Genomic DNA, 25,034 nt, shown 5'->3' on the forward strand with positions numbered 1-25,034 from the left:
GCCTGCATGACATGTAGACTTGAATCCTGCTGGATCAGACCTTCTACACTGAGTCAGGCTTGTCAGTATTTTCCCATACCGTTGCTTCTGGCTTAACAGGGAATGTTATTGTGAAGGTGCCAAAGGGCGCTGGCTGTCAAAGCTTCTACGCATGCTCGCATTTAGCAGAGTTTAACCAATCAGGTTGTTATAAATCAACCCTCTCCTCCTTGTTAAGTCATATTTACATGTGGGTATAAAAGATGTTTATGCTTGTTGTTCGAGGCCCAGTCTAGTGCCATTCTGACTGTACCACACCTTGGTGTTCTGTGGGGGTTGCGCAACAATAAACATATCCGCTCAAATCCTGTTTGCTTCTAAGGGAGAAAGCATTTTCTGCAGCACTATCATGAACTGTGTCAAGCTCTCTTTCTTTATATAATACTGCTGGAATACTTGAGCAAGGGAGCAATCCTATGGCCTCTAGACAGTGGCTAGATGGCCATAGGATATCGTATTATCCAGGAGCCGACCTTGGAGCCCGCGCTCCAAGGTTGGTTCCCGGAGAACCGACCTCCCCCCACTTCCGCGGAACAGCTTTGTCCTCTGCGCTCACAAGAGGAGTGCAGAGTGGCCGAAAAGGGGCGTGGCTGGGGGCGTTCCAGGGCGGGGAGGGCGGAAATGCCTGTACGACACATCCTATGTGTCGTACAGCAGCCTCCTTCCCTGCTCCATGTTCCTGCAGCTAGACAACCACAATCAGCTGCCTAGCCAAAAATGCAGGGCAGGAGAAGCGCAGCAGGAACGATCCCCTCTGTGCTTCTCCTGCCCTGCTTTGGATAGGCGGTTGCCTCCAATTTTGGAGGCAGCCGCCTATCTGGATAGGATTGTGCCCTAATAATACTAGATATTATTTCCAGCCCTAGGGCAAAGCAGGCCGTGTGCCTTCTTCGGATCCCATTCTTCTCTAATACTGTGCTTTTACACTTTGACAGGGAGGGCACTGGTGCATCTGCAGACTTACCAAGCATACCGCTTTCACAGTAGCCAATAGATAATAGAGCTAAGCTAACATCCTGTCACCCTTGAGTTATATGAACAGGTATATTGCTTACCTATAAAAGCACCTCTTGCTATCCATAAACATTGTCAGCTGGTAAATGCTTGAATGTTTTCCATCGTAGAAGCTCTCATATAAACGTCTGTAATTTACATGACTAACAGCGCAGTCCTGTGCATGTCTGCTCAAAGGTAAGTCCTATTAAGTTAAATGGGGCTTACTCCAAGGCACATGTATATAGGATTGCAGCCTGAGTGACTTCTGGAGTGTTTAAGTAAGAACACAAGGTGGAGTGAGAAATGGCCAAAATATAGGAAATAGGGATGAAGGTGGACTTCTAGATTTAAGGAAAACATGAGAACAGAGTGTGTTTTTCTCTTGAGGTAGCAAATAGGACAGTGAGGCATTGTGTGTGGTGGTAGTGGTTGGACAAATGCCAGTTAATCTTCAGTGTGTTTCACTCCAGCAACTAGCTGACATTTAAATCCACGAGAAAGGCAATTAATTTGCAGAGGGGGCCATCCACCCCCGGGGAACCTTCGTCTCCCATCTCAGAGTGGCTGCCATACCATTTTCACTTAGTGAGGCTCCAACACTTGTGGCTGCACAGTTATCACTGAACAGGAGAGTATCAAGTCAAGCCTACAATCCAGTTTAGGCAGACTTTATGTGGAAGAGCTTTGAGATTGTGACCAGTCCAAACAGGAAGGTTTTGCAAGAAATACTTCTAGGCTCCATGTAATTTTCTTCTTGCACTGTTAAGCAGGTGAGCAACATAGTTTTGTAAGACCTTTGCAACTTTAAAAGTTAACCTATTGGGTTTCTGTGCGTAACCAGCTGGTTGCAGGTGCCAGTCTTTATGTGCCAAAGCCACTGATACCTTTGCCAGTCTTGGATCATGGCAACAGTTGAATGACCGTTCTGTCTGTCTTGTTAGGAATTTTGTCTTGCTAGAAATTTTCCCATTGTAGCCTAAGCAATTTCACAACTTCGCCAAATTATTCTGCCCTCACCTCTATTCAGGAAGGCAGAATATATGTTTTCAATAAATAAATAAAATTGTTGTATTTTCACAAGGACTAGAGAGACTGCTCTTTTTTCTTTCTAGATGCTTTATTTGTTTTTGCCAAATGGTAGAACAGGGTTAAACTTGGTACAGAGCAGGCAGGCAGCATTTAGTATCCTTAAACATCCTAAGGCTGTATTAATTTATTTTTTTGTCTTGGAGGGCAAATACATAAGCCATTTCTCCCTCTCCCCCCACCCCACACAGACATTAGTGCTTTCCTTCTTCTACCTCTGGTATGGATAATTACCACAGCAAAGATACATTAGAACCTAGTGGGAATTTGGCTGTTTTAAGGGCAAAGATGAGGTATCTCTGCATTTTTCAGCTCCTTGTAATAGACTTGCAATTGGGCAAATACGATAGATAGGGAGGGGGTTCCTATAATTCTTCTGTTTCACCTGCCACTGGTACATTCACCTCAATGTTGTATTCAGTAGGTTCTCCTGACCCCAGCCAAGGTACTGGGGTCCTGTTGAAAGAGGGTCTATTGGTGACTTCTTGATTATACACAATGACAGGTTCAGGTACCAAAGGGCCAGCATCAAATTCAGGCATTTGGAAGGTCATCAGCTTGGCTGCCTTCTCATATCCTCCATAAGGCATTGCAGTCCTAGGAAAAGTAGAATCAGCTATCAAGGTTTATGGAAATGATAGCACCTGGGACAATCGTCCTGCCAGCTCAGTGGGTTGGAAAACCCTAACTATACATGTACCTCTCACAAAACCAACCATCCTTATACTATACTAATAAAGAAGATCCTTGGTTTGACTTTCCATATATCTGTTGAAAATACACGTTTGAACCTGCAGTTGAGCAGAGGAAAGCATCTGAGTGTGTATGATTTGGAGTGGAGACACTGCAGGAATATAAAGACTTAAGCACCCTCTTCCATTTACCTCTCCCAGAAAGAATAGCTTCAGAGAAAAAAAGTGCAAACCCTTCCCAGCCCAAAATAGAGAGGCATAAATAAATTAATATAAATAAATACAGACAAAATCAATAATAAGCATGCTGAGAATAGGTTCACAAATTTCATCCCAAAGTATTAAATTATATAGAAAATTTATAATCAGAAAATAAGAATCAGTTATATGTAATACATAACTACAATTCATAGCTTGTGTATGCCCATAATCTTAAATAATTTGAACACTATTTATTTTAAAATGGGAAGTGGTTCTGTCAGGTAGCATTCCTGTTCCACCTTAACCATGCCTCCTACTTGACTGCATCCTAGAAGGAGGCTCAGCTGCCAAGCCCTAATTATAAGCTAAGCAGGTCTGGTCAGTGCTTGGAGGGGAGACCACCTTGAGTTCCACAGTGGGGTATGCAGGTGGGGTATAAATGTAATGAATAAATAAATAATGAATGGATGGATGTAAGAAGGGCATTTGTACAACAGTGCGCAACTTGGTACCATTACAGTCTACTTGTGCTAGATTGCTTTCCGCAAACAAGAGGCCTCAAATGATTGTGACATGCCAGGCCTCTGAAAGAAATATTTCTCTGCCCCATGAGAAAAAGAAATACAATGATAAAAACCCGTGCAGGGTTGCTTCCACATTAGCCACAGCACCACATGGACTGGCAAAGCATTACAGAGGCTTTTCAGGACCACCGCATCTTTAATTAGAACCATCCTCATTATGGCTTCTATCTCTAATTGCTTCCAGGTCAGCTCAGCATGGATTTAGTGATGAATTACTCCTTAATTACACCTTATTGAAAAAGAAAACCAGGAATTAAAGCTCCACCATGGGAAACAGGAATTGACTAATGATGGGCATTATTAATACTGCACTGTGCTGAACTAGAAGCAACTAGAGGCTAAAGCTGTGAGGAAAAAGCTTCTAATTAAAGTTGCAGAGGACCTTTGCTGAATGGGACTTACTTCTGAGTAAACACTGTAGAAGGATCTTGGCCATAGGGACAGGCACTGCCAGATAATATAGTACTACATTAAGTGCCATGTGGAATCACCATTGTAATTCTGCTTTCAGCTGATTTAGGAAAAGCTGTGCCTCATAGTGCTAAAGGGCCCTAATGTGGAAGCAACACACATCTTTCCATGCTGTTCTACGTATACATCCAATATACACTTCCCTCTGCTCTGCCACTCTCTCTCACACATAAATTTCCTCAGTCCCACAGTGACTCCCTATCACTTTCTATCTTTCCTCTTGTGTGCTCCTCGTATCTTCCATATACATTCCTTCTAAGATTAGGAAGGAACCAAAATGCCATTTTACAGGGAGTACAAGAATGTATGAATGTGCCTTTAGGAGCCAAGGTTCAGTCCTAGCCCAGCAGGCCACACAGTGCCTGAAATCAGGGCCCCCTTCAGGCCCACCAGGGAAGAGCGGGATTCAGCAGCAATGATGAGCTGACTGTAAAAGTATTAATGTGCAACTTTTACTTATTGGCTCTTGTACCCACAGTTTTCCTAATACCCAAAGAGCTCAATTCCTTCAATTTAAGGGAAAAGAGGCTCCTCCCTAATATGCGTGTTACATCAAACCCCTACTGCTGATGTAGCGCAACAATGCCCCCCTTGAACATCTGGTAAGTTGCCTGAATAAGCTAGATCACATTTTTTGTTCGCCAATACATATCCAAAGCTTAAGCTCTTTCGCACAATTGTTTGTCCAATTAGAACTAGCCAGCTCTTTAATAATAAAGCGTAGGGTTGTTACAAAGGTGGGTCTAGCCACTAAGTAATTTTCTGATTTGCTGGCTAGAAAACTGAAATGGAAATTATCACACTACTGGACAAAGCAACAATCAGTCTCCACTAAGGGGCTGGCTTTTACTGAACTTAGGCTCACATAAAAGTAAGAGTTTGCTTTGCTCCATTGTCTTCCTAATGACATTAATGGAGGCTAAGATACTCTTTCTCAGACCATCCTCTCTGCCACATGCTCTGAAACTCAAGACTCTGCTTAACCAGGTAATATGTAACTTGCTAAGTTAGAGTGGCTTCATTGATTTTATTTGGAAATCTTTGTGATTGTTGTTTTCTCTTGGTCTTCCTGTTTTTACCTTTTCCCAAATAAACTCTTTTTATATGTGGACAGTAGACTGCATTGTTTTAAAACTAAATATCTAACTGAAAAACCTTTCCCACAGGAAGGACTGCATGGTTACAAAGCATCTGTTTGTGTTCTTAGGATTCTCACAAGGTTTTGTGAAATGCTGTGTTTCTGAGTTTTACGGCAAGAAAATCCAAGACATATTTCTTTCTATTTTTTCCTAGAGCTCGGCTGAAGGACTTAGAATTCCCCAAGCGGCTGAACAGACTAGGGTATATCAGCAGGTTCATCCTGATTGGCAGCAGCCTATCAGTAATTCTTGGGGGGGGGGGGAAACCCTTGTAAAGAAGTCACCAGAAGGGAAAGTCATCCCCCTCTCCTAGTAACATGAGGGTTTTATTTACTTTTTCCAAGCCAGTAAATTTAAGTTCCAGGACAAATCAGTATGCAATTTAACTCACAACTATCCTATTTCACATGCACACTCAGCCTCCACTGGTCTGTCAAGCATTTTCCCTTACCTGTTAAAAGTTTTATAATGACAGAGGTCTGCTTTGGTGCCATAAGACAAGAGGTCAACTCTGAATTCACTTTTCTCTTGTGGGGTAAGGCCCAGAGCTCTTTCCCAAGGAGAGATATAGGTCTTAAAAATGGAGATGTGTTTCCCGCTCCCACCTTTGTTATCACCTATAATACAAAGGAAGACAAGAAATCGTTGGTCAAATGAGAGAAACCTATCAAAACAAGTCCTATGGTGCTGCAAGGATGAATGCTATAAAGAATCAAGGCAAAGGTGGCAGTAGAGGTTTCTTCCAAGCATAATGCTAATTCTGTCCCCTAAACTGCATGTCATACCATTCTGCATCAAATTACATAATACATACATTATGGAGGGAGCAATCCTATGGCCGCTAGTCAGCGGCTAGATGGCCATAGGATATGTGGTTTTCTGGGAACCAACCTCAGAGCCCACGCTCCAAGGTCGCTTCCTGGAAAACTGACCTTCCCCCTCTTCTGCACTGCCTTCCAGGCAGTGCAAAATGGCCCTGTGCTCCACACTCGCAAGAGGAGTGTGGAGAGGCCAAAACGGGGCATTCCAGGGGGCATTCTGCAGTGGGGAAGGCAGAAATGCTGGTACGACACATCCTATGTGTCGTCTGGCAGCCTCCTCTCCCACTCTGCCTTCCCGCAGCTAGACAGCCGAAATCGTCTGTCTAGCCACAAATGCAGGGCAGGAGAAGCGAGACGGAAACGATCCCCTCTGTGCTTCTCCTGCCCTGCATTGGATAGGTGGTCACCTCCGAGTTCAGAGGCGGACGCCTATCTCCACAGGATTGCGCCCTTATTCAGTGTGCCACATTATATTGTTTTTTTTTCATAATTCAGAATATTTTAGCAAATATTTCAGCAAAGACCAGGATGATAGAAGACAAGGAGGATATGAAAAAGAATGAGACTATTGCTGTGTCTGGATGTTACTTTAAGCCGCGGTGACTTAATAAGCTACTCACAGTAGGGTTTGTTTGTTTTTTAATAGTCCATGATGACCCACCACAGGAGCAGGCTAATGCACTAATGTGAGTAGCTTATTAAACTATGGTACGTAATCTGAGCCATCCCCCTGCCCCCTGTCCCGCTGCAGTCCTCCCACCTGAGCACTGGCGCTGTTTCACCCATTGACAACATGGCAGCAGCCTGTTTTAACATTCCACAATATCCCAATGAGAGGGGAGAGGTGTGGGGTGAAGTACAGGGGCTTAGTTCAGCAATTCCAGCATCACCCCAACAAGAGGGTAGTAGCTCTAAAGCACTGGATATTTGCAGGATTGGGACCAAACCTCACATACAGTCAGGAGGCACCCTACGCACCATCAAAACCCTGCGTGCTTACCCCAGAGGAAGGAAAATCCTGAGTGCATCAAAAAGGGGGTGGCAGCCATAACACCTTGGAGGTTTGCAGGATTGGGACCAAACTTCACATGCAGCCTCTCCTAGTTGGGAGGTACCTGATGCACCATCAAAACCCTGTGTAATTATCCTAGAGGAGGGAAAATTCCGGGTACAACAAAAGGATGTGGTAAAAAAAAAAAACACTTGGGGTTTGCAGGATCAGGATAAAACCCTCAATTGCGCATCCTGCCCCCCATAGCCACTGCTGCCATAGATGCCCTTTTTGTCAAAAATGGACAACAATAAAATGAAGTTGCGCATTTCACACACACACCCCAGACATTGCTGGCAGAGCCATTTCTGTTTCCTATAGCGTTTTAGTACTAAAGTGAAATTGCACAAAAGTGCAATTGTGAATTCCCCCTGCCCCTCCAGAGCCATTTTGCTTCCTTATGGAAAACTGACCAGAGAAGGGAAAAGGTGGTGGGAGCTATAATTCCCTGACAGTTTGCTGGAATGGGTCGTAGAATAGAATAGTAGGGTTGGAAGGGGCCTACAAGGCCATCGAGTCCAACCCCCCCAAATTGCACAGGTTGGATGCCCTCATGGGGAGCCTTCAGATGCTGTAGTGGGTAATTGTGCAAGTTTGCTTCTTCATGGAAAAATGTGCATAACAGGAAAAAGGGGGTGGGAGCTATAACTCCCTGACAGGTTGCTGGAATAGGGCAAAATTGCACAGCTGGGGTGCCCTCATGGGGAGCCTCCAGATACTGTGGATTACTGCATCTTCATGGAAAAGTGAGCAGTTCTTTCCCTATTCCCCTATTTCCCAAGTTGTGCAGTTTCAAAGGAGTGATCAGGGAAGCCTGTCATTGTGTAACTATGCATTGTACTCAAAGAAAGCTGTAAGGGAAAGCTGTAACTGTAAGTGCAGTATCAGGGAAGGCTGTGTTTGTTTGGCTGCCGTTGTCCCTTGGCTGCTTGTCAGGTCTCAGAAAAAGAGCTCAGCTGGCTGGAGCAGAGTGGCCACAACTCTTTTTACTGCTCTTGCCAGGTGAATCTGTAGGCGATTGGAGTAAGCCATGCTGAGCACCAGATGACATGATAACCCTTATTGCAGACCATAGGTTATCAGAGTGGCTTATTTTGGCCAAATAAGCCATCGTGGATTTAAAAAGTTCCTGACAGATGACACAACAACCAACAATGGGTTAAATGGGTTAAGCTATGGTGGCTTGTTTAACCCACTGTGGGCTATCGTGCAGTCTGAACCCAGTCTCTGGCTAATAAGGACAGAGAGAAAGGAAACAGAAGCAACAAGGATCAAGGGGAGATCCTGGGCCCCATCTACATCTTTTCAGTTCTACTCCACCCCTAAATCGATCATGTCAGGTGTTGCATGCTGCTCTCCCTAGCTAGTCCAGCGTTTCTTGCCCTAAAGTGTGGATGCCAGGGCGAATGATTTTCATGAACATGTACTCAGAAGCACTTCATTGAGCCTGTGTTTGGCGGGGGGGGGGGGGGAAGGCCTGTTGATTGGGCAGTTAATACACATCAAAGACAACGTGCTAGTCGCTCTCCCTCCTCGCCGGCGCCGCACTCTCTGCGCTCAGTGCCTCTTGCGCTCCCGCTCATTCTGCTCAGTCCCCAGGTGGCAGCAGCTGCCTGCTTGCCTGCCCGCCTCATGAATGTGTGTGTGTGTGTATGTATGTGGGGTTTGTCACGAACATCTACTCACAAGCAAGTCCTCCACTGCATGTTGTTGAACACGCGATGGAGGGGGAGCAAGCCTCCGCTCATTGGCTGCCCTGCATCTATGCAATTGCTGACGATAATTTCTACTTGCGACAGGACTTGCCCACCCCAACTAATGTGGTTTCAGTTCCTGTAAACACTGTAAAAGCAGAGGAATACAGCACTGCGTGTCCCGTGGAAAGAGCAAATTCGATTCTGTGAAAATGCAGATTTTGTCCAAATCGCTTCACAAAGCGTTTCCGTTTAGATTGGCGCCTGGTCAAAAAGTCTTGCCACCCCACAATTATTTAATGGCGCCTTTTGACACCAGAACCTTCAACAAACACACAAAAAACAGAATTTATTAATTTTTTTGTTTGATTTGATTTGTACCCTGCCTTTCTACCAAGAAAAATAGCACTCAGGGTGGCTTACAATTGCAAATAAGACTTGATTAAAAAAATAATTAAAATGCACAATTAAAAACAGAACAATAACAGAATAAAAATAACATCTAACCCAACTAATCTGCTTATATGTAGGGATGTACAAAATCCCTTACCTCCAGTCCGCCGGGGGTCTGTGGTGGGGGAGGCGATCCATTCCTCCCCCCGGGATCCTCGACGGGTGGGAGGCAATCCATTCCTCCCCCCTGGAATCCATCCAGGCTGGCTCCTCTTCAAAGCCTTGTGGAGCCAGCCGCCAGCTCCTCAGGGCTGGAGAAAGTCGATACGGCTGGCAGACACAGCCGTGCCGTATCTCTGTGTAAGTCAGTCCCCTGGACACAAATGGCGTAGTGGGCGCCATTTACGGCCATAAAGCTGGTCGATTAGCCTAAATGCAGCCGTAAATGCATTCAGTAGGACACCTCTACAATCAGGTGCAGTTGGGCACTAGCCTCAGCTGGTAAATGCACTCCTGCTTGCTGCTGAAACCTGGACATCCAGGTTCAGGGCCGAGTACACCCAAACTGTGAGCCTGAGTCTTCAGGGGGAGTGTAACTCCATCCGGCACAGGTTGAATCCTTATGCCCCGAAAGCCACAATTTCAAAGAATTTGGCTTCTAGTCAGCTCCTGTTTCCCATAGGTTCACAAAACAAAGCCTTGATCAGGGCTTTCCAAAATTGCCTCAGACGTGGGGGCCAAATCAGACCCTCCTGGGGTCTCAGTTTGGTCTCCCAGAGTTACCCAAATGGTCCTTCCCTTGGACACTGATCATTTGGTGGCTTCATAGCTTCTGTGCAATTTCTTCCCCATTCTAAAAGGTTGAAATGCCTCTCTTAAGTCTAAATTATTGGCAGTAAAAGCTTTACGCTGAAGTATACTGGGTGCTTTTGGTGTTTTGGTCCTGCCCCCTTTTTTCAGCCCCACCCACCACTGGAAGTTGGCCTCTGAGAGCTTCTCCAAAATGGAATTCAGCCCTTGGGCTGGAAGAGCCCCCCCCCCCCCATTCAAGTGTCTGCTTTATGCAAAGTTTGGGTCACTGAATCAGAACAAGGGTTTTTCACATTTTAGAATGGTGTGCTTCGTATGAATGCATAGTGGTTAATACTGAGCCCAGCAAAAGACATCACAGTATCTTATGAAGTTTTAAAAAGTGTAATTTGGATGCTGCCAGAACAAGTAAATTGTGGTGAAAAATCTATATATCTATCCTTTGCCCACACCAGGCAGCATTAACAACTGAATGTTTGAAAACTGTCACAGGTATCCAGATTTTAAGAAAGATCTTGCAAAGGCAAGGATTTAGACTACTTCTTGCTCAGTTGGAACACATCTATCTATCTCTGAGGATGACAGTCCAGGTGCTGATGTCTTACTGAGGCTTTTGCTGGTATACTGCATGCACATAGATACTTGCCTTTTCCATCCGTGGTCTCACTTCCTCCACCATCCACTCTTTCCCCTGTACCAGCAGACTGCTCGGTGTGTCCAGTTCCAATTCCACCAGTTCCTGTTCCACCTTTGCTCCCAGGCTTAGGAGGAGGGATGGGAGGATATTGCAGTTTACTTGATCCATATCGACCTACAGTTACACCACTCACCATCCTCCCACCACTATGTGAATAACTGTGAGAATCAACTCCATAGTGTCCTCCAACAGATGGGATGAACCTCTGAAAATGATCCTGAGGTGAGAAGGAGGGAGGAAAAGAGAGCCAGAGAAAAAAAATGAAATAATTTTCAAGGTACAGATTCCATACATCTCTTTTCACCTACCATAATTATTCTTGGACAGTCATCTGTCAGGGATACTTTAAACTGGATGCCTGCACTGAGCAGGGGGCTGGACTCAGTTGGCCTAAATGCCCCCTTCCAACTCTATGATCCTATGATTCTTGGACCCTTTTTTCCTCAGGAGATGAGTATGAATGTCATTGGTGAAAATGCATTTGGAGGTTATTTGGTGGCTGCAAGGAGCAAAAGTGAGAGGTACCACTGGTAAGGATTTCAGCATCTTTGTTAGGTTTATGTAGGTCCTGAGAACTAGATGAGTAGATGAGGTAGCCTTGGTTGCAGAACTGGAGATGAGGCAGTGCTGGAGTTGCAACTGGCAGTGAAGAGCAAACTGAAGTTTCAGACTATGTATGATGTTGGCAGGGAACCAGCCAGAACCCTGTTTGTTTAAAATCAAGTCTTCCCCAAACACACATAAAGCAAGGGGCGAGGCTCACCTTTAAGAACAAAAGGAGTGTATAGCTGGCTGAAGCCCACCTTCCTGTGACTTACCTCACCACAGTTCATCACCAGAAATCTTCCCCCTGCAACCAACTCTGATAGGGGAGTGGAAGGGGAAAGGACAGAGCACCTACTTTGCACACATGAGTAGTCAGAAAAGCATTGTAGGTGGCAGGTGATGGGGAAGATCCTTCCCTGCCTGAGACCATGCAGAGCTGTTGTCAGAGTAGACAATGTCGGGCTAGATGGACAAATAATTGGACTTGGGTGAGGACAGCTTTCTGTGGTGGGGATGTAGGCTGAGGAAGGAGTGCTTCAGTTTCCTGCACCCATGGGCCTGTTTTGCTGTTAAACTGGCCTCCCCCACTTTATACAAAATAATACAGCCCAGCAATTAATTTGCTTCTGTTCCTTCTTTATATTGTGATTGAATATCCCTTACTCTCTTCAATTAAGGTAATTCATTGCATTTGATAAGGGCAGACTGACTCATTATTTATGTCTAGCACAATGGTTCATATGTATTCCAAAAACATTCACATCACTCATTTAATGATGACTCCTCTGGAATGCCCAGAACCCCAAATTGCGTCTAGGTAACTATGAAGCAAATAGAATGAGAGCCAGTCCTAGAGGTGGTTTATCAAGTAATCCGGCAATAAAGTCCTTGTACAAAAACACCTTCAAAGGCACTGGTTGAATAACCTGAAAAGATATCAGAACACCCAGGTATCTTCTGTTGTATCACTGGAACAGCACATGCATTGCATGCATAATATCATAGAATCGTAGAATAGTAAGGTTGGAAGGGGCCTACAAGACCATCGAGTCGAACCCCCTGCTCAATGCAGGAATCCAAGTCAGAGCATCCCTGACAGATGGCTGTCCAGCCTCGTCTTGAAGGCCTCCAGTGTGGGAGAGCCCACCACCTCCCTAGGTCATTGGTTCCATTGTCGTATTGCTCTAACAGGTAGGAAGTTTTTCCTGATGTTCAGCCAGAATCTGGTTTCCTGTAACTTGAGCCCATTATTCTGTGTCCTGCACTCTGGGATGATGGAGAAGAGATCCTGGCCTTCCTCTCTGGGACAACCTTTCAAGTACTTGAAAAGCGCTATCATATCTCCCCTCGGTCTTCTCTTCTCAAGGCTAAACATGCCCAGTTCTTTCAGTCTCTCTTCATAGGGCTTTGTTTCCAGTCCCCTGATCATCTTCGTTGCCCTCTGAACCCTCTCCAGTTTGTCCGCATCCTTCTTAAAGTGTGGCGCCCAGAACTGGACACAGTACTCCAGATGAGGCCTAACCAGTGCTGAGTAGAGGGGAACTAGTACTTCCCAGGGTTTTGAAGCTATGCTTTTATTAATGCAGCCCAAAGTAGCATTTGCTTTTTTGTGCAGCCACATCACATTGTTGGCTCATATTCAGCTTGTGATCGACAATTCCAAGACCCTTCTCGCTTGTAGTGTGGTTGAGCCACGTATCCCCCATCTTGTAACTGTCATTTGGTTTCTGTTTCCTAGGTGCAAGACTTGGCATTTATCCCTATTAAATTTCATTCTGTTGTTTTCAGCCCTGATTAGGAATGGCGAAGAATTCCGCCATGGACTCCGGGGGGGGGCAGATTCTTAGAATCCGGCCCCCCTGGAGTCTGTGGCGGAACAGACCACCCCACCCCGCCACACCACGAAGACCGACCCGGCCAGCTCCTACCTGGCACCGCCAGGTCCGGGTCCATCCGGGTCCATCCATGGCTGGTCTTTGGACGCGAATGGCATCCTGCCTAGCAGATGCCATTTGCGTCCCTTCCCCTTACCATGATAGGCTACGTAAATCTTTACGTAGCCTATCATGGTAAGGGGAAGGGACGCAAATGACGTCCGCTAGGCCAGTCGCCATTTGCGTCTGAAGACTGGCCACGGCCGGAAGTCCAGCTGAGGCCGGGGAGGATTCCAGGGGGGAGGACCGGATTGCCTCCCCCCCCCCACAGACCCCCCCCAGCGGACTCCAGGTAAGGGGGTTTTGTACACCCCTAGCCCTGATATCCCTGATTCAATCTTTGGCTCTCCATTTTAAAAATAAAATAAACTCAGTATCTAGTATTGCCGGACTAAGACAGATCTCTTCTTGAGACCTTGGAGAACCACTGCCAGTCAAGAGTAGACCAGCCTTTCCCAACCTGGCACCTTCTAGATGTGTTAGATTATAACTGGAGGGGGCCAGGTTGGGGAAGGCTGGTGTAGACAGAACCGGGCTAGATGAACCAATTGTGTGACTCAAATATAAGGCAGCTTCCAGCAGCAGTGCAAGATTTCACACCACTCAAGGTAGAACAACATGCACAGCTGCTCCCCCCATTGCTGCCACCTCCACTCCACCTTTTACTCTGAGGACTCCCTCAGAGCAAGAGATTGAACAGATTGGCTCTCCAGAGAGCCAGCCAGGCCCCAAATGCCTTGCTCTGAGGAGGGTTTGTTCCTCAAAGCCAGACATGTGGACCAGGAGGTTCTGGAGTCCCAATGGTTACTTCATCCACAGTGCCTTACTCTGAGGGAATCCTCAGAGTGAGGAATCAGGGAGGTGCTGCTCCAGGGACCCCCGCTGCCTGCTTTTCAACTGCGGAATTTGCTAGTGCAGCAGAGTGGGGCCAGCCAAGCAGCAGTTGGGGGTGTGGGTAGGAAGACTTTCCTGGTACTGGGGTGGTGATGGTCAATTTTCCATCCCTCCCATTGCATCACCTGAAGTGGGGAATTCATCCCAACTAACAGTAGGGTCAACTCTGGAAGCTTCATTTGTTTAAGCTTAATTCTAGCTAACCCTACTAATGCCTTATTTTAATGAGCATCAAGCTGATAGTATAAATGTGGTACATTATCCTATGGACAACTAGATTTTCCTGCTCAGCTGTTGTTAGGACCAACTTCACAACTGTTAGAAAAAGGGGAAGTCTAGCGAGACAGTCACATAAGCATAATCAGAAATAAACATGTTGACACAGTCGTGCTCTAAGGAGTCAGCTAACGGCTCAGTCAGTTGACATGTCTTGTGGCTAACAGAAAATTGTAAAGGGGGGGGGGATAAAAGGTTTGTGCATGCTTAGCTCGGTGTCCAGACTGCTCTGCACCCGTTTTGCAAAACGACTAATAAAATAGTGTTGGATCCACTGCTGCCTGCCTGGCATCCTTTCTTTCAACCAGAAGCAAGAACTTTTTATCTAACAATTTGGTGCCGTGACTCGGATCCTGCTTCGGGGCACATCCCCTTCGCGCTGAGCTGAGGGGCTGCAGAGGAGGAGTGGCCACAGGCGGTTGTTTTACACTGCCTTCTCCTCACGTCGGCGGCAGCGAAGGCGCTTGGGGACCAATGCCAGAGGGAGAGGGAGACGTGATCACTCCTTTTAGGCACCGGCAGTGGATCAATAAAGCAGCTGGACGCAGCTGCGGGCGGGACAGAAGAGGCCTTTGGAGTAAGTGAAACAGCTTACATTAGGGGATAAACGCGGGACAGTGGTGTGTTTGTGCTTGTGTGAGACGCCTACGGGCGAAGTGAGTGAGGAGCCCCGATCTGCATTTCCCTACCCCGGAGACGGGCTGGGTCAGAGGAGGGCGAAGCACAAGACTTGTTGATTGAAATTACCACCGTCATGGGCGGGTCCCAATCCAAGCCTGAAGAAGAGTCCCCTATGCCCTTAGAGTGTTGTTTGCGCAATTGGTCACATTTTAAGCAAGATTATGGAACTAAGATGACAACGGATCGCCTTGTTCTTCTTTGTGCCCAGGAATGGCTGGTATTAGAACCCAAATGGCCACCCGAGGGGTCGTTTGACCCAACCCTGGTATCTGCTGTGCGTATAATAGTAACACAAAGGGGAAGTTGAGACCAGTTCTCCTATATTGATTCATGGGCGACCTGCGTACCCCTTGGCGGCAAGCCCGCTCCGTGGGTTGTCAAATGCATGTCTCTAGCCCTTCCCGTGGTGGTCAATAAGAAACCAACAAAGAAAGGGCCACCTAGGGTCATGGCCACGGCACCGGAGGACCCACTGCTTCCTCCTCCCTATGGGACTTTAAAACAAGACAAAAACGAACCTCCTGCCGTGTTCCTCCAAAGGCTAAGGGAAGCCTTCACCAAGTATACTGATATTGACTTGAATGACCCAAATAATTTAAAGATTCTCATGACTCAGTTTGTGGGAAATAGTTGCCAAGACATCAGAAAGAAGTTGCAGAAAGTTGAGAGAGGATTGGTGGCTGACCTAGGTGTTTTAGTAGAGGTAGCTCAGAAAGTTTATGAAAGACAAGAGGCAAGCAAAACTCCTCGCTGTGGTTCTCAGACCTGACAAAGGAGGAGCTAAAAAGAGAAGAAAAGGAGGGAGGAAGGGGTCCTCCCTGAGAAGAGACCAGTGTGCCTTCTGTAAGAAAATTAGGCACTAGAAGCGTGACTATGAAGCCTTGAAGCAAAAAGAGAGAGAGGAGGGTGCAGGGGGGGGGGAGAAAGGATTTTGCATAAACAAGAAAGAGACTAAGACAGACCGGGGCCCGGCCCCCCTCTTAGCCATCTCTGAGGCAAGACGGGACCCCATAGTCAAAATTAAAGTTGGGGGCCGCTCCTACAATGCCCTTGTAGATACAGGGGCCGCCCTGTCCATCCTCCCCCCTTAGCTAACCACCAACGGGAAGTGGGGGATCTACCACCATAATGGGGGTCGAGGGAAGGGCAACCCGAGTGCCCCTTTCTCATCCCTTGCTCACCAAGGTTGGGAAAACACACCTAGAACACGTGTTTGTCTGTACCCCCTCCTGTCCGGTGGCATTGTTAAGAAGGGACTTATTGACTAAGCTCCAAATTGAGATTGCTTTCACTTCTGACAGAAGGATAGAAGTATGGCTCCCCCTCTTTTGGATTCTCCTGATGCAAGCAGGGAGTCTATTGCAAAGGTCTCGAGCAAACTGGGCTCCGTCAGTCTGTGTGCCATCAGCCATTCCAGCTCTTCTGCTGACATTGGGGCCAACGACTTCCATGGCAACTACGCCTTTGAGGGCATTGGTGATGAAGACCTCTAGGGGCCCTGCCCTGACGCAACTCTGTGAGATGTAAAATCTCCTCCTGGGTGGATCTCCATGTGCCTCAACCCCAGCCAGCTGCCCACCCTCTTGTCTACATGGATGGGGAGACGGCGCGACCGCTGTATGAGGTGCTGCAAAAAGATAAATGGAAATGGACTAAAGAGATGAATAAGTCTTTCCTCAGTCTCAAAGCTGCCCTTGTGTCGCCACCTGCCCTAGCCATACCAAATCCCAGTCGACCATTTAGACTCTATGTGCATGAGAATAAAGGCGTAGCCTCGGGAGTACTTTGCCAGCGAAAGGGCCCCTCCTGGAGGCTGGTGGGATATTACTCCAAGGTCCTTGATGTTGTGGCAAGAGGCTGGCCGAGTTGCTTAAGGGCAAATGAGGCCGCAAAGAGGGCAGCCAAGGAAGGAATCCAAGGGACATTTCTCATCTTACCCAGAAGGGAAGAGCGCCCCACATACTCCCCTTCCGAGTTGCAGATGGCGCAAGAACACAGAGTAAGTCCCCGCGGCGATGGATGGATCCAGATGACAGATGGGAGGCTGCTCCTACCACAGACCCTGCAGGGAGCTATCTTAGAGCAAGTGCATCATTCTCTTAGACACCCTGGGGCATCAGCCATGATTGACTATTGCAAGAGGCTGTTTGTCTCTCCTGGCCTAACTGTACGCGCCCATTGACTAGCCGCAACCTGTGAGGTTTGCCAGAAAATTAATTCCCCCAGGGCACCCCCTCCACCAAAGGGAGGGCGACCATGGGCATATTATCCCTTCCAGAGGGTGCAGATTGATTTTGCTGAAATGCCACCGTGTAGGGGTTACAGATATCTGCTTGTAATAGTGTGTCAAATGATGGGGTGGGTAGAAGCATTCCCATGCAGAAACTGTCAAGCAAAAACTGTAGTTGCTAAGTTGTTACAGGAGGTGGTGCCCCGGTTCTCCCTGCCTGAGGTTGTAGAGTCCGATCAGGGCTCACATTTCACCTCAGCTGTTACGCAAGGACTGGCACGAGCTCTGGGGGTAGAGTGGCACTTACATTGCCCTTGGAGACCCCAGGCGAGTGGACAGGTTAAAAGAACTAATTGGAGTCTCAAGGAGACCTTAACCAAGCTCCAGCAAAGGGTATAGCTTACTTGGATTTAGGGTTGGCGGAGAATTTCTCCCCGAAACTTCGGGGGGCCGAGCACCAACGTGTTCGGCCCCCCGAACAAGTTTCGGGGAGAAATCCTCCGAACCCCCCCGCCCCCCCCCGGGACGGGACTTACCTTCGCCGAATGTCCCTCCCGGCGGCGGGTCCGGCTGGCGGTTCAGTGGGTGTTCGAGCGGGGCGGGAGCGGCAGCCGGTCTTTCGACCGGCTGCCGCCGCCGCCATTGCAATAAAAGAAAAAAAAACACGCCCCCTGATAGGCTACGTAACGATTAACGTAGCCTATCACGGCTAGATCTGCAAAGTCAGCCGTGATAGGCTACGTCAATCGTCACGTAGCCTATCACGGGTGACTTTAAAAAAACAACAACAACAACAAGTGTGTACGGATAATGGCGGCCCCCATAGGGAGCCGCCATTCCCGTTCCTTATTTGGTCGCTGTAGTCTACGTAAAGATTTACGTAGACTACGGCGAAAATAAGGGCAACGCTATTTGCATTGCCCTTATTTTCGCCGTAGTCTACGTAAAGATTTACGTAGACTACAGCGACTAAATAAGGAACGTGAATGGCGGCTCCCTATGGGGGCCGCCATTAGCGTACGCGCTTTTTTTTTTTAAAGTCACCCGTGATAGGCTACGTGACGATTGACGTAACCTATCACGGCTGACTTTGCAGATCTAGCCGTGTTAGGCTACGTGAATCGTCACGTAGCCTATCAGGGGGCGTTTTTGTTTTTTGTTTTTAACTTTCGCGTTCGCGGCCGGGCGAGGCAGGAAGCCTCCTCCCCGGCCTGAATTTCGGCCGGGCCGAGGCGGGAAGCCTCCCCCCCGGCCTGAATTTCGGCCAGGCCGAGGCGGGAAGCCTCCCCCCCCGGCCGGAACTTCGCGGGGGGAGCAGCGAAGCGCCTCCCCCCCACCGTGAACGTCCTTCGAGGACAGGTAAGGGACTTTCGTCCACCCCTACTTGGATTGAGGCTTTGCCAATAGCTCTAACAAAGCTTCAAAGAATGCCAAGAAAAGACATAAAGTTGTCCCCCTTTGAGCTAATGTTTAGATTCCTGCCCCGGGTACACTGCGGAAGGAGGGAAGAAGTCAAGTGGGAAATGGGGGATCAGATGTTGAGGGGCCTGTTGACTTCTCTACAGTCTGTTCTTTCACAGCTATGAGCTTACTCCGTCCCATTCCAGAGGTTGCCGCTAGATGCACCCATCCATCTCTTCCAGCCGAGAGACAAAGTGTTGTTGAAAAAGTGGAATAAAGAAGCTCTAAAAGAAGGGTGAGAAGGGCCTACCTGGTGGGACCAACCAGCCATTCATGTGTGAAACTTGTAGGTTCTAGCAAATGAACACATTGCAGCCAGTTAAAGCCATTTAGACGACCCCTGCCTCCTCCTGTCACCCAGAAAGAACAGGAGGACACGGGCAACAGTCCTCTGCTCCCTGGCACCCCCCCCTGGAAGCTGCCAGGGACACAGGCGAAGAAGCCATCCAGGAGCCACAATCGCCTCTTGTTTATAAATCCCAGCAGTTAATTGAAACTGCCTTGTCAAAACAAATGCTTTTGCTTTACTGCACAGACAAAGAAACTCCACTTTAAGACATGAGTAAAGACTTAAAGGAGGGAATTGTTAGAAAAAGGGGAAGTCTAGCGAGACAGTCACATAAGCATAATCAGAAATAAACATGTTGACACAGTCGTGCTCTAAGGAGTCAGCTAACGGCTCAGTCAGTTGACATGTCTTGTGGCTAAAAGAAAATTGTAAAGGGGGGGGGGGATAAAAGGTTTGTGCATGCTTAGCTCGGTGTCCAGACTGCTCTGCACCCGTTTTGCAAAACGACTAATAAAATAGTGTTGGATCCACTGCTGCCTGCCTGGCATCCTTTCTTTCAACCAGAAGCAAGAACTTTTTATCTAACACAACCACTTCTGGAAATGAGAGAAGGGTATTTGTGGCTGACGGTTTCAGTGTGTCTGTGAAAAGGAAGTTAAAGTCCTGCTGTGAGGTGTTGATACTAATATAAAAAAGAAGCTGGTAATGTTTCTATTAAGCTTCAGTTACTCATCATCCACTGTAGCTGTGGATGTTTTGTGTGCCTTTGAAGTGATCAGGTCAGACAAAAATTACAGGAAATGTTCAACAGGACCTGGCTGAAGTGAGGCCTCTAAACAGATCATCCCTAGTTCTGGGCAGGCTGCAACATGCCTCAATAAATACATGTGGAAATGAGCAGGAAGTCTAGTACTAGGACTGACAAGACAAGGTGTTTTTCTAGACACCCAATGACTAATTCTGACTGCTAGATCATTATAGAAGTGCATATTTATAACTGTGGATACCATGCAGTGGTCATTTTTCAAGACATCCAAGACTTCCCTGCAAAACACTAAAAAAAAAAGTTGATTTTTCGCCTCACAATACCTGGAAGCGTGTGCAAACCTTAGCTTGCTCGTTCTTTTCTGCCTTAAAGGATAGCACCTCTTTATGAGGAGCAATAGGGTGCAATATTCTCAATTACAGCCCACAAAGCCTTTGCCAGTGCGGATACACCCCCTTTTAAAACATCCCTTCTTACCTTTGCTGTGTTGTCTCCTGCCCTACCCCCCATCCCATCCCATTTCATTTCATTTTCTCCAATGTTTTTGCTGGGAGGTGTGTTTTTTTTACTGCCAGAAGCTTTTCCTAATGGGGCTGTGTGAGGAACTGCTCTTATCTCTAATCAGCTGCTGACTGGAGAGAAGAGTTTTTCCCTGCAGGAGAGAGGGGCAGGACCTGGGGAGAAAGTTGCTGGGAGATTCAGTCCTGCTTGCTTGTGAGTAGCCAGGCTGCTCACGTTTTCTTGTGAGTAGATGTGCAGAGCCTTGGCATTTGCGATACTGCAGCTGAGTGACTGGGTGTCTTGCTTACTTAAAGTAGGTTTAAAATCGGTAAGAATCACAATTTGGCTCCACCCTTCTCTGCCTTTTACCACACCCACTTTGACACCTGCCCACAGATGGCATGTGGCCCCTGAGATCTTTCCCAGATTGGAATTCAGCCCATGTTGAATTTGAATATGAGAGAACTGGGTTAATACGCCTGCCTAGCTAAGAAGTTCACTAAGGACCCAAGCTTATCTTCTTCATAAGGATTATATGATTATTGAGTAAGAGTAGTAGTAGTGGGAGACACCTTGCTGAGTGAGATCGAAACCCAAATATGTCGCGAAGACCCGTGGACTCGCCAGGTACGCTGTCTCCCTGGAGGACAGATTAGAGACGTGACTGAAAGGTTGCCTGCACTCATAAAGCCCACTGACAGGTATCCCTTTCTTCTCATCCATGTGGGAACAAATGATACCGCCAAGCGGAGCTACGAAGAAATCACGTCAGACTTTGAAGCTCTGGGAAGGAAACTCAAGAACTTTGGGGCCCAGATAGTTTCCTCATCCATCCTTCCAGTAGTTAGAAGAGGGATAGAAAGGGAAAGAAAAATACTCCGGGGAATGACTGGTTACAAAGGTGGTGCTGACAAGAGAGATTTGGATTCTGGGACCACGGGCTATACTTCCTGGAAGATGGGCTGCTGGCAAGGGACGGGTTGCACCTCACAAAGGCTGGGAAGAATGTGTTTGGCCACAGCATGAAGAACTTCATCAGGAGGGCTTTAAACTGAATGCTACTGGGAAGGGAGATGTAAAGTTGGGGTAACAATGGACGAAGGCTCATGCACCGCAATGGAGAGAACAGCTCTAATCGTGCCCAATACTAGGAATGTACGAATCCCTTACCTCGTTCCAGTTGGGACATCTTCTGGGGGGGGGGGAGGCGATCCGTCCCTCCCCTCTGGAATCCTCCCCAGCCACAACCAGACTTCCAGCCACTGCCGCATGCTGCGGACTCAAATGGCAGCCACTACCCTGGCCGCCATTTGCGTCCCTGCCTTAGGCCGTGATAGGCTACGTAAATATTTATGTAGCCTATCACGGGTGCCATTTGCATCCCTGCTCTTTGCTATGATAGGCTACGTAAACACTTACATAGCCATTCACGGCCACGGGCAGGGATGCATATGGCAGCCGCGACGACGGCTGCCATTTAGTTCCGCAGGCCGGCTGCGGAAGGAGGACGACCCGACCCGGAGCATCCGCTGCCAGGTAGGGTCCGTCCCGGGGGGATTTCAGGGGGTGGAGGGGTAGTCCGTTCCGCCACAGACTCCGGGGGCGAATTTCTCCAACATCCCTACCCAATACTAGTCTTCACAAACATGTAGGAAGAAAGCCAGACCATGAAGCACATGGTCTTCGATGTCTATATACTAATGCCCAGAGTATAGGAAACAAACAGAAAGAACTTGAACTCTTAATACAGGAGAGAAATTATGACTTGATAGGTATAACTGAGACTTGGTGGGATGACTCTCATGACTGGAACGCAGCAATTGAAGGATATAACCTGTCCAAAAAGAACAGGAGGAACAGAAAGGGAGGTGGGGTTGCACTATCTGTTAAAAATACAGGTGGATCCACAGTTGGCTAAAGAATTGGACTCAAAGAGTGCTTATAAATGGGATCTTCTCAAACTGCGGAGAGGCAACGAGCGGGGTCCCGCAGGGCTCAGTGGTCCTGGGCCCAGTGCTCTTCAACATTTGGATTAATGACTTGGAGGAGGAGGGGCAGCGAATGCTGATCAAATTTGCAGATGATTCAAAATTGGGTGAGATAGCTAATACCTGGGAAGACAGAAACAAAATTCAAAGTGATCTTGATAGACTGGAGCACTGGGCAGAAAACAACAGAATGACATTTAATAGGGATAAATGCCAAGTTCTGCACCTAGGAAAAAGAAACCAAATGCACAGTTACAAGATGGGGGATACATGGCTCAACAACACTACAAGCGGGAAGCATCTTGGAATTGTTGTAGATCACAAGCTGAATATGAGCCAACAGTGTGATCTGGCTGCAAAAAAGGCAAATGCTATTTTAGGCTGCATTCACAGATGCATAGCTTCCAAATCCTGTGAAGTACTAGTTCCCCTCTACTCAGCACTGGTTAGGCCTCATCTGGAGTACTGTGTCCAGTTCTGGGCACCGCACTCTAAGAAGGATGCAGACAAACTGGAGAGGGTTCAAAGGAGGGCAGTGAAGATGATCAGGGGACTGGAAACAAAGCCCTATGAAGAGAGACTGGAAGAACTGGGCATGTTTAGCCTTGAGAAGAGAAGTCTGAGGGGAGATATGATAGCGCTCTTCAAGTACTTGGAAGGCTGTCACAGAGAGGAAGGCCAGGATCTCTTCTCCATCATCCCAGAATGCAGAACACGGAATAATGGGCTCAAGTTCCAGGAAGCCAGATTCCAGCTAAACATCAGGAAAAACTTCCTGACTGTTAGAGCAATACGACAATGGAACCAATGACCTAGGGCGGTGGTGGGCTCTGCCACACTGGAGGCATTCAAGACAAAGCTGGACAGCCATCTGTCAGGGATGCTCTGACTTGGATTCTTGCACTGAGCAGGGGGTTGGACTCGATGGCCTTGTAGGCCCCTTCCAACCCTACTATTCTATGATTCTATGACATTCTTCAGTGGACATCAGTACAGCAGTTAATGTTTGCAACACTCATCAGGCAATTTTGGTGTCAGTTGCACACTCCCTAGGGTATCTCTAAGAAATGTGACTTTTTCTGGACAATAACAGGAAGTCATAAAATGTTGGCATTCATTAATATTTGTTGGCAATCACATCTCTTAATACTTGAGAAATGACACACAAACACACAAACACATTTAGATATAGCTATAGATATAGATATATGGAAAGAGACAGGGGTTATTATTGTTTCATGTATCCTGCTCCTCGTTTAGGAAGCTGACATGACATTGAATGTCTCTGTATTTAATGTGCAGGCTTTAAAAGTGCAAATAGCACTGTGATAATTATCAGAACCACAGGAGGTATGGAGGGGGAATTTAACCTTTGCCTTTCCTGCTGCGGTCCTGAAGAAAATCCCTCTTCTGAGTCTGGTATTTGCCTTGGGGTGGAGTGGGGAGAATGGTTTCTAGTCAAATTGACACCATACACACCAAAGCCCCTTTGTGTACCACTCTTGGAAATACTCTCCTCAGTTCTAGAGCTCCATGCCTGCCTTGTATCCAAGCCAAGGCACAGCGAAGATGGAAAAGAAACAAAAATTAACAAGCCTACCTGCAAATTTAACCAATCCCTAAGTGGTTTGGATTGGATGTGGACAGGAAATCAATGTGCTTTGACATTGATTGATGAGCAATTAACTGACATGTGAAGGAACCCCTTTTCCCATGTAAAGCTCTCATTTCATTTAATGTATTACATTTATGTGACATGAGAAGCTGACGGCAACATGCATGGTTCCCCTCCCCCCTTTATCCCCACAGCAGCGCCGTGAGCTAGGTTGCGCTGAGAAATGTGACAGGTCCAAGATCACCCAATTAGCTTTGCAGCTGAGCAGGGATTTAAACCTGGGCCGCCCTAGTCCTATGCATCCTTGCAGATTAAGGAAAATGTAAAAATGACATCAAGACAGGCTGATCAGTGGGGTGCCTTTCTGTACTGTATACAGGTTTGTTTGCTTTTTTCCACATTTCTGCTTCTGTGTGTAGTTAACCACAACAAACCATTGCCCATGTTATCTCCTATTGGTCTTTACCCATAAATATTGTGCTGATATTTTTTTTATCACATCAGGTAGGCATTGAGTGCAAATCATAAAACAGATTCAGCAATTAATCAAATTCTGTTAAACAATAGCATGTGATCACAGAACTGCCATGCCCACAGGGTCCTGGCTTGGCCACTGCTGTTTGCATGAATACCTAAAGGGAGCCTGGTGAAACACCATGTTGTTGGTTTTTAAGGGGTTAAGCACTTCGCTTGCCTGTTACATATAGTACTATGTAGTGATGAGAAGCTTTCCAGGCTGCAAACAGGCTTCCAAGGTCAGCTGCTCGGTCAGCTAAATATAGGCATGCGGAGTGTAGAATTATCTCGCACTCCTCTCTCGATGTATTCAGTCGCAATTGCCAGGGCTCCGCAGCAAGTCATCCAATCTGCAGTCTGGGTGCAGAGCCATCAGCAAACTGACAGAGCTTTAGGGAATCTTCCTCATCGGTATAAATCTCCCATTTTAAGAACAAGGAGGATAGACTTCCCTTGAATGTTAGGAAATACAAGGGGCTGAAGAGGATCCCAGTCAAGAAGGTTGCATCTGTGATGCCTTGAGCTATCCACTGAGGCTGGCGGGGCTGCCTCTTCAGATATGGAGCAGGGAAGTACGGAGTGGCGCCAATGCAGACTGAGACCAGGGGCTGGTTTCTGGGCATGGGAGGCAAGTCATCTTGAAGGGCTAACATGCAACACTGC

At 47.2% G+C, this 25,034-nt stretch overlaps 1 protein-coding gene across 2 annotated transcripts in view; it reads right to left on the bottom strand.

The window, feature by feature from the left end:
- Positions 1 to 2,143: 2,143 nt before the first annotated feature.
- Positions 2,144 to 25,034, bottom strand: part of MYOZ1 (myozenin 1) — a 74,242-nt gene continuing 51,351 nt past the window's right edge. For both annotated transcript variants that reach the window (XM_084841398.1, XM_084841399.1), the window contains 3 exons: positions 10,624 to 10,891; positions 5,660 to 5,825; positions 2,144 to 2,718 (listed from right to left, as the gene is read on the bottom strand). In XM_084841398.1, coding sequence (XP_084697524.1) covers positions 2,487 to 2,718; positions 5,660 to 5,825; positions 10,624 to 10,891 — 666 coding nt within the window. In that variant the 3' untranslated portion in view covers positions 2,144 to 2,486. The remainder of the gene's footprint in view (positions 2,719 to 5,659; positions 5,826 to 10,623; positions 10,892 to 25,034) is intronic.

This window comes from Heloderma suspectum, chromosome 3 (assembly GCF_057233095.1).
Source record: "Heloderma suspectum isolate Gila_16-S chromosome 3, 16-S_ref, whole genome shotgun sequence".
NCBI lineage: Eukaryota > Metazoa > Chordata > Lepidosauria > Squamata > Helodermatidae > Heloderma > Heloderma suspectum.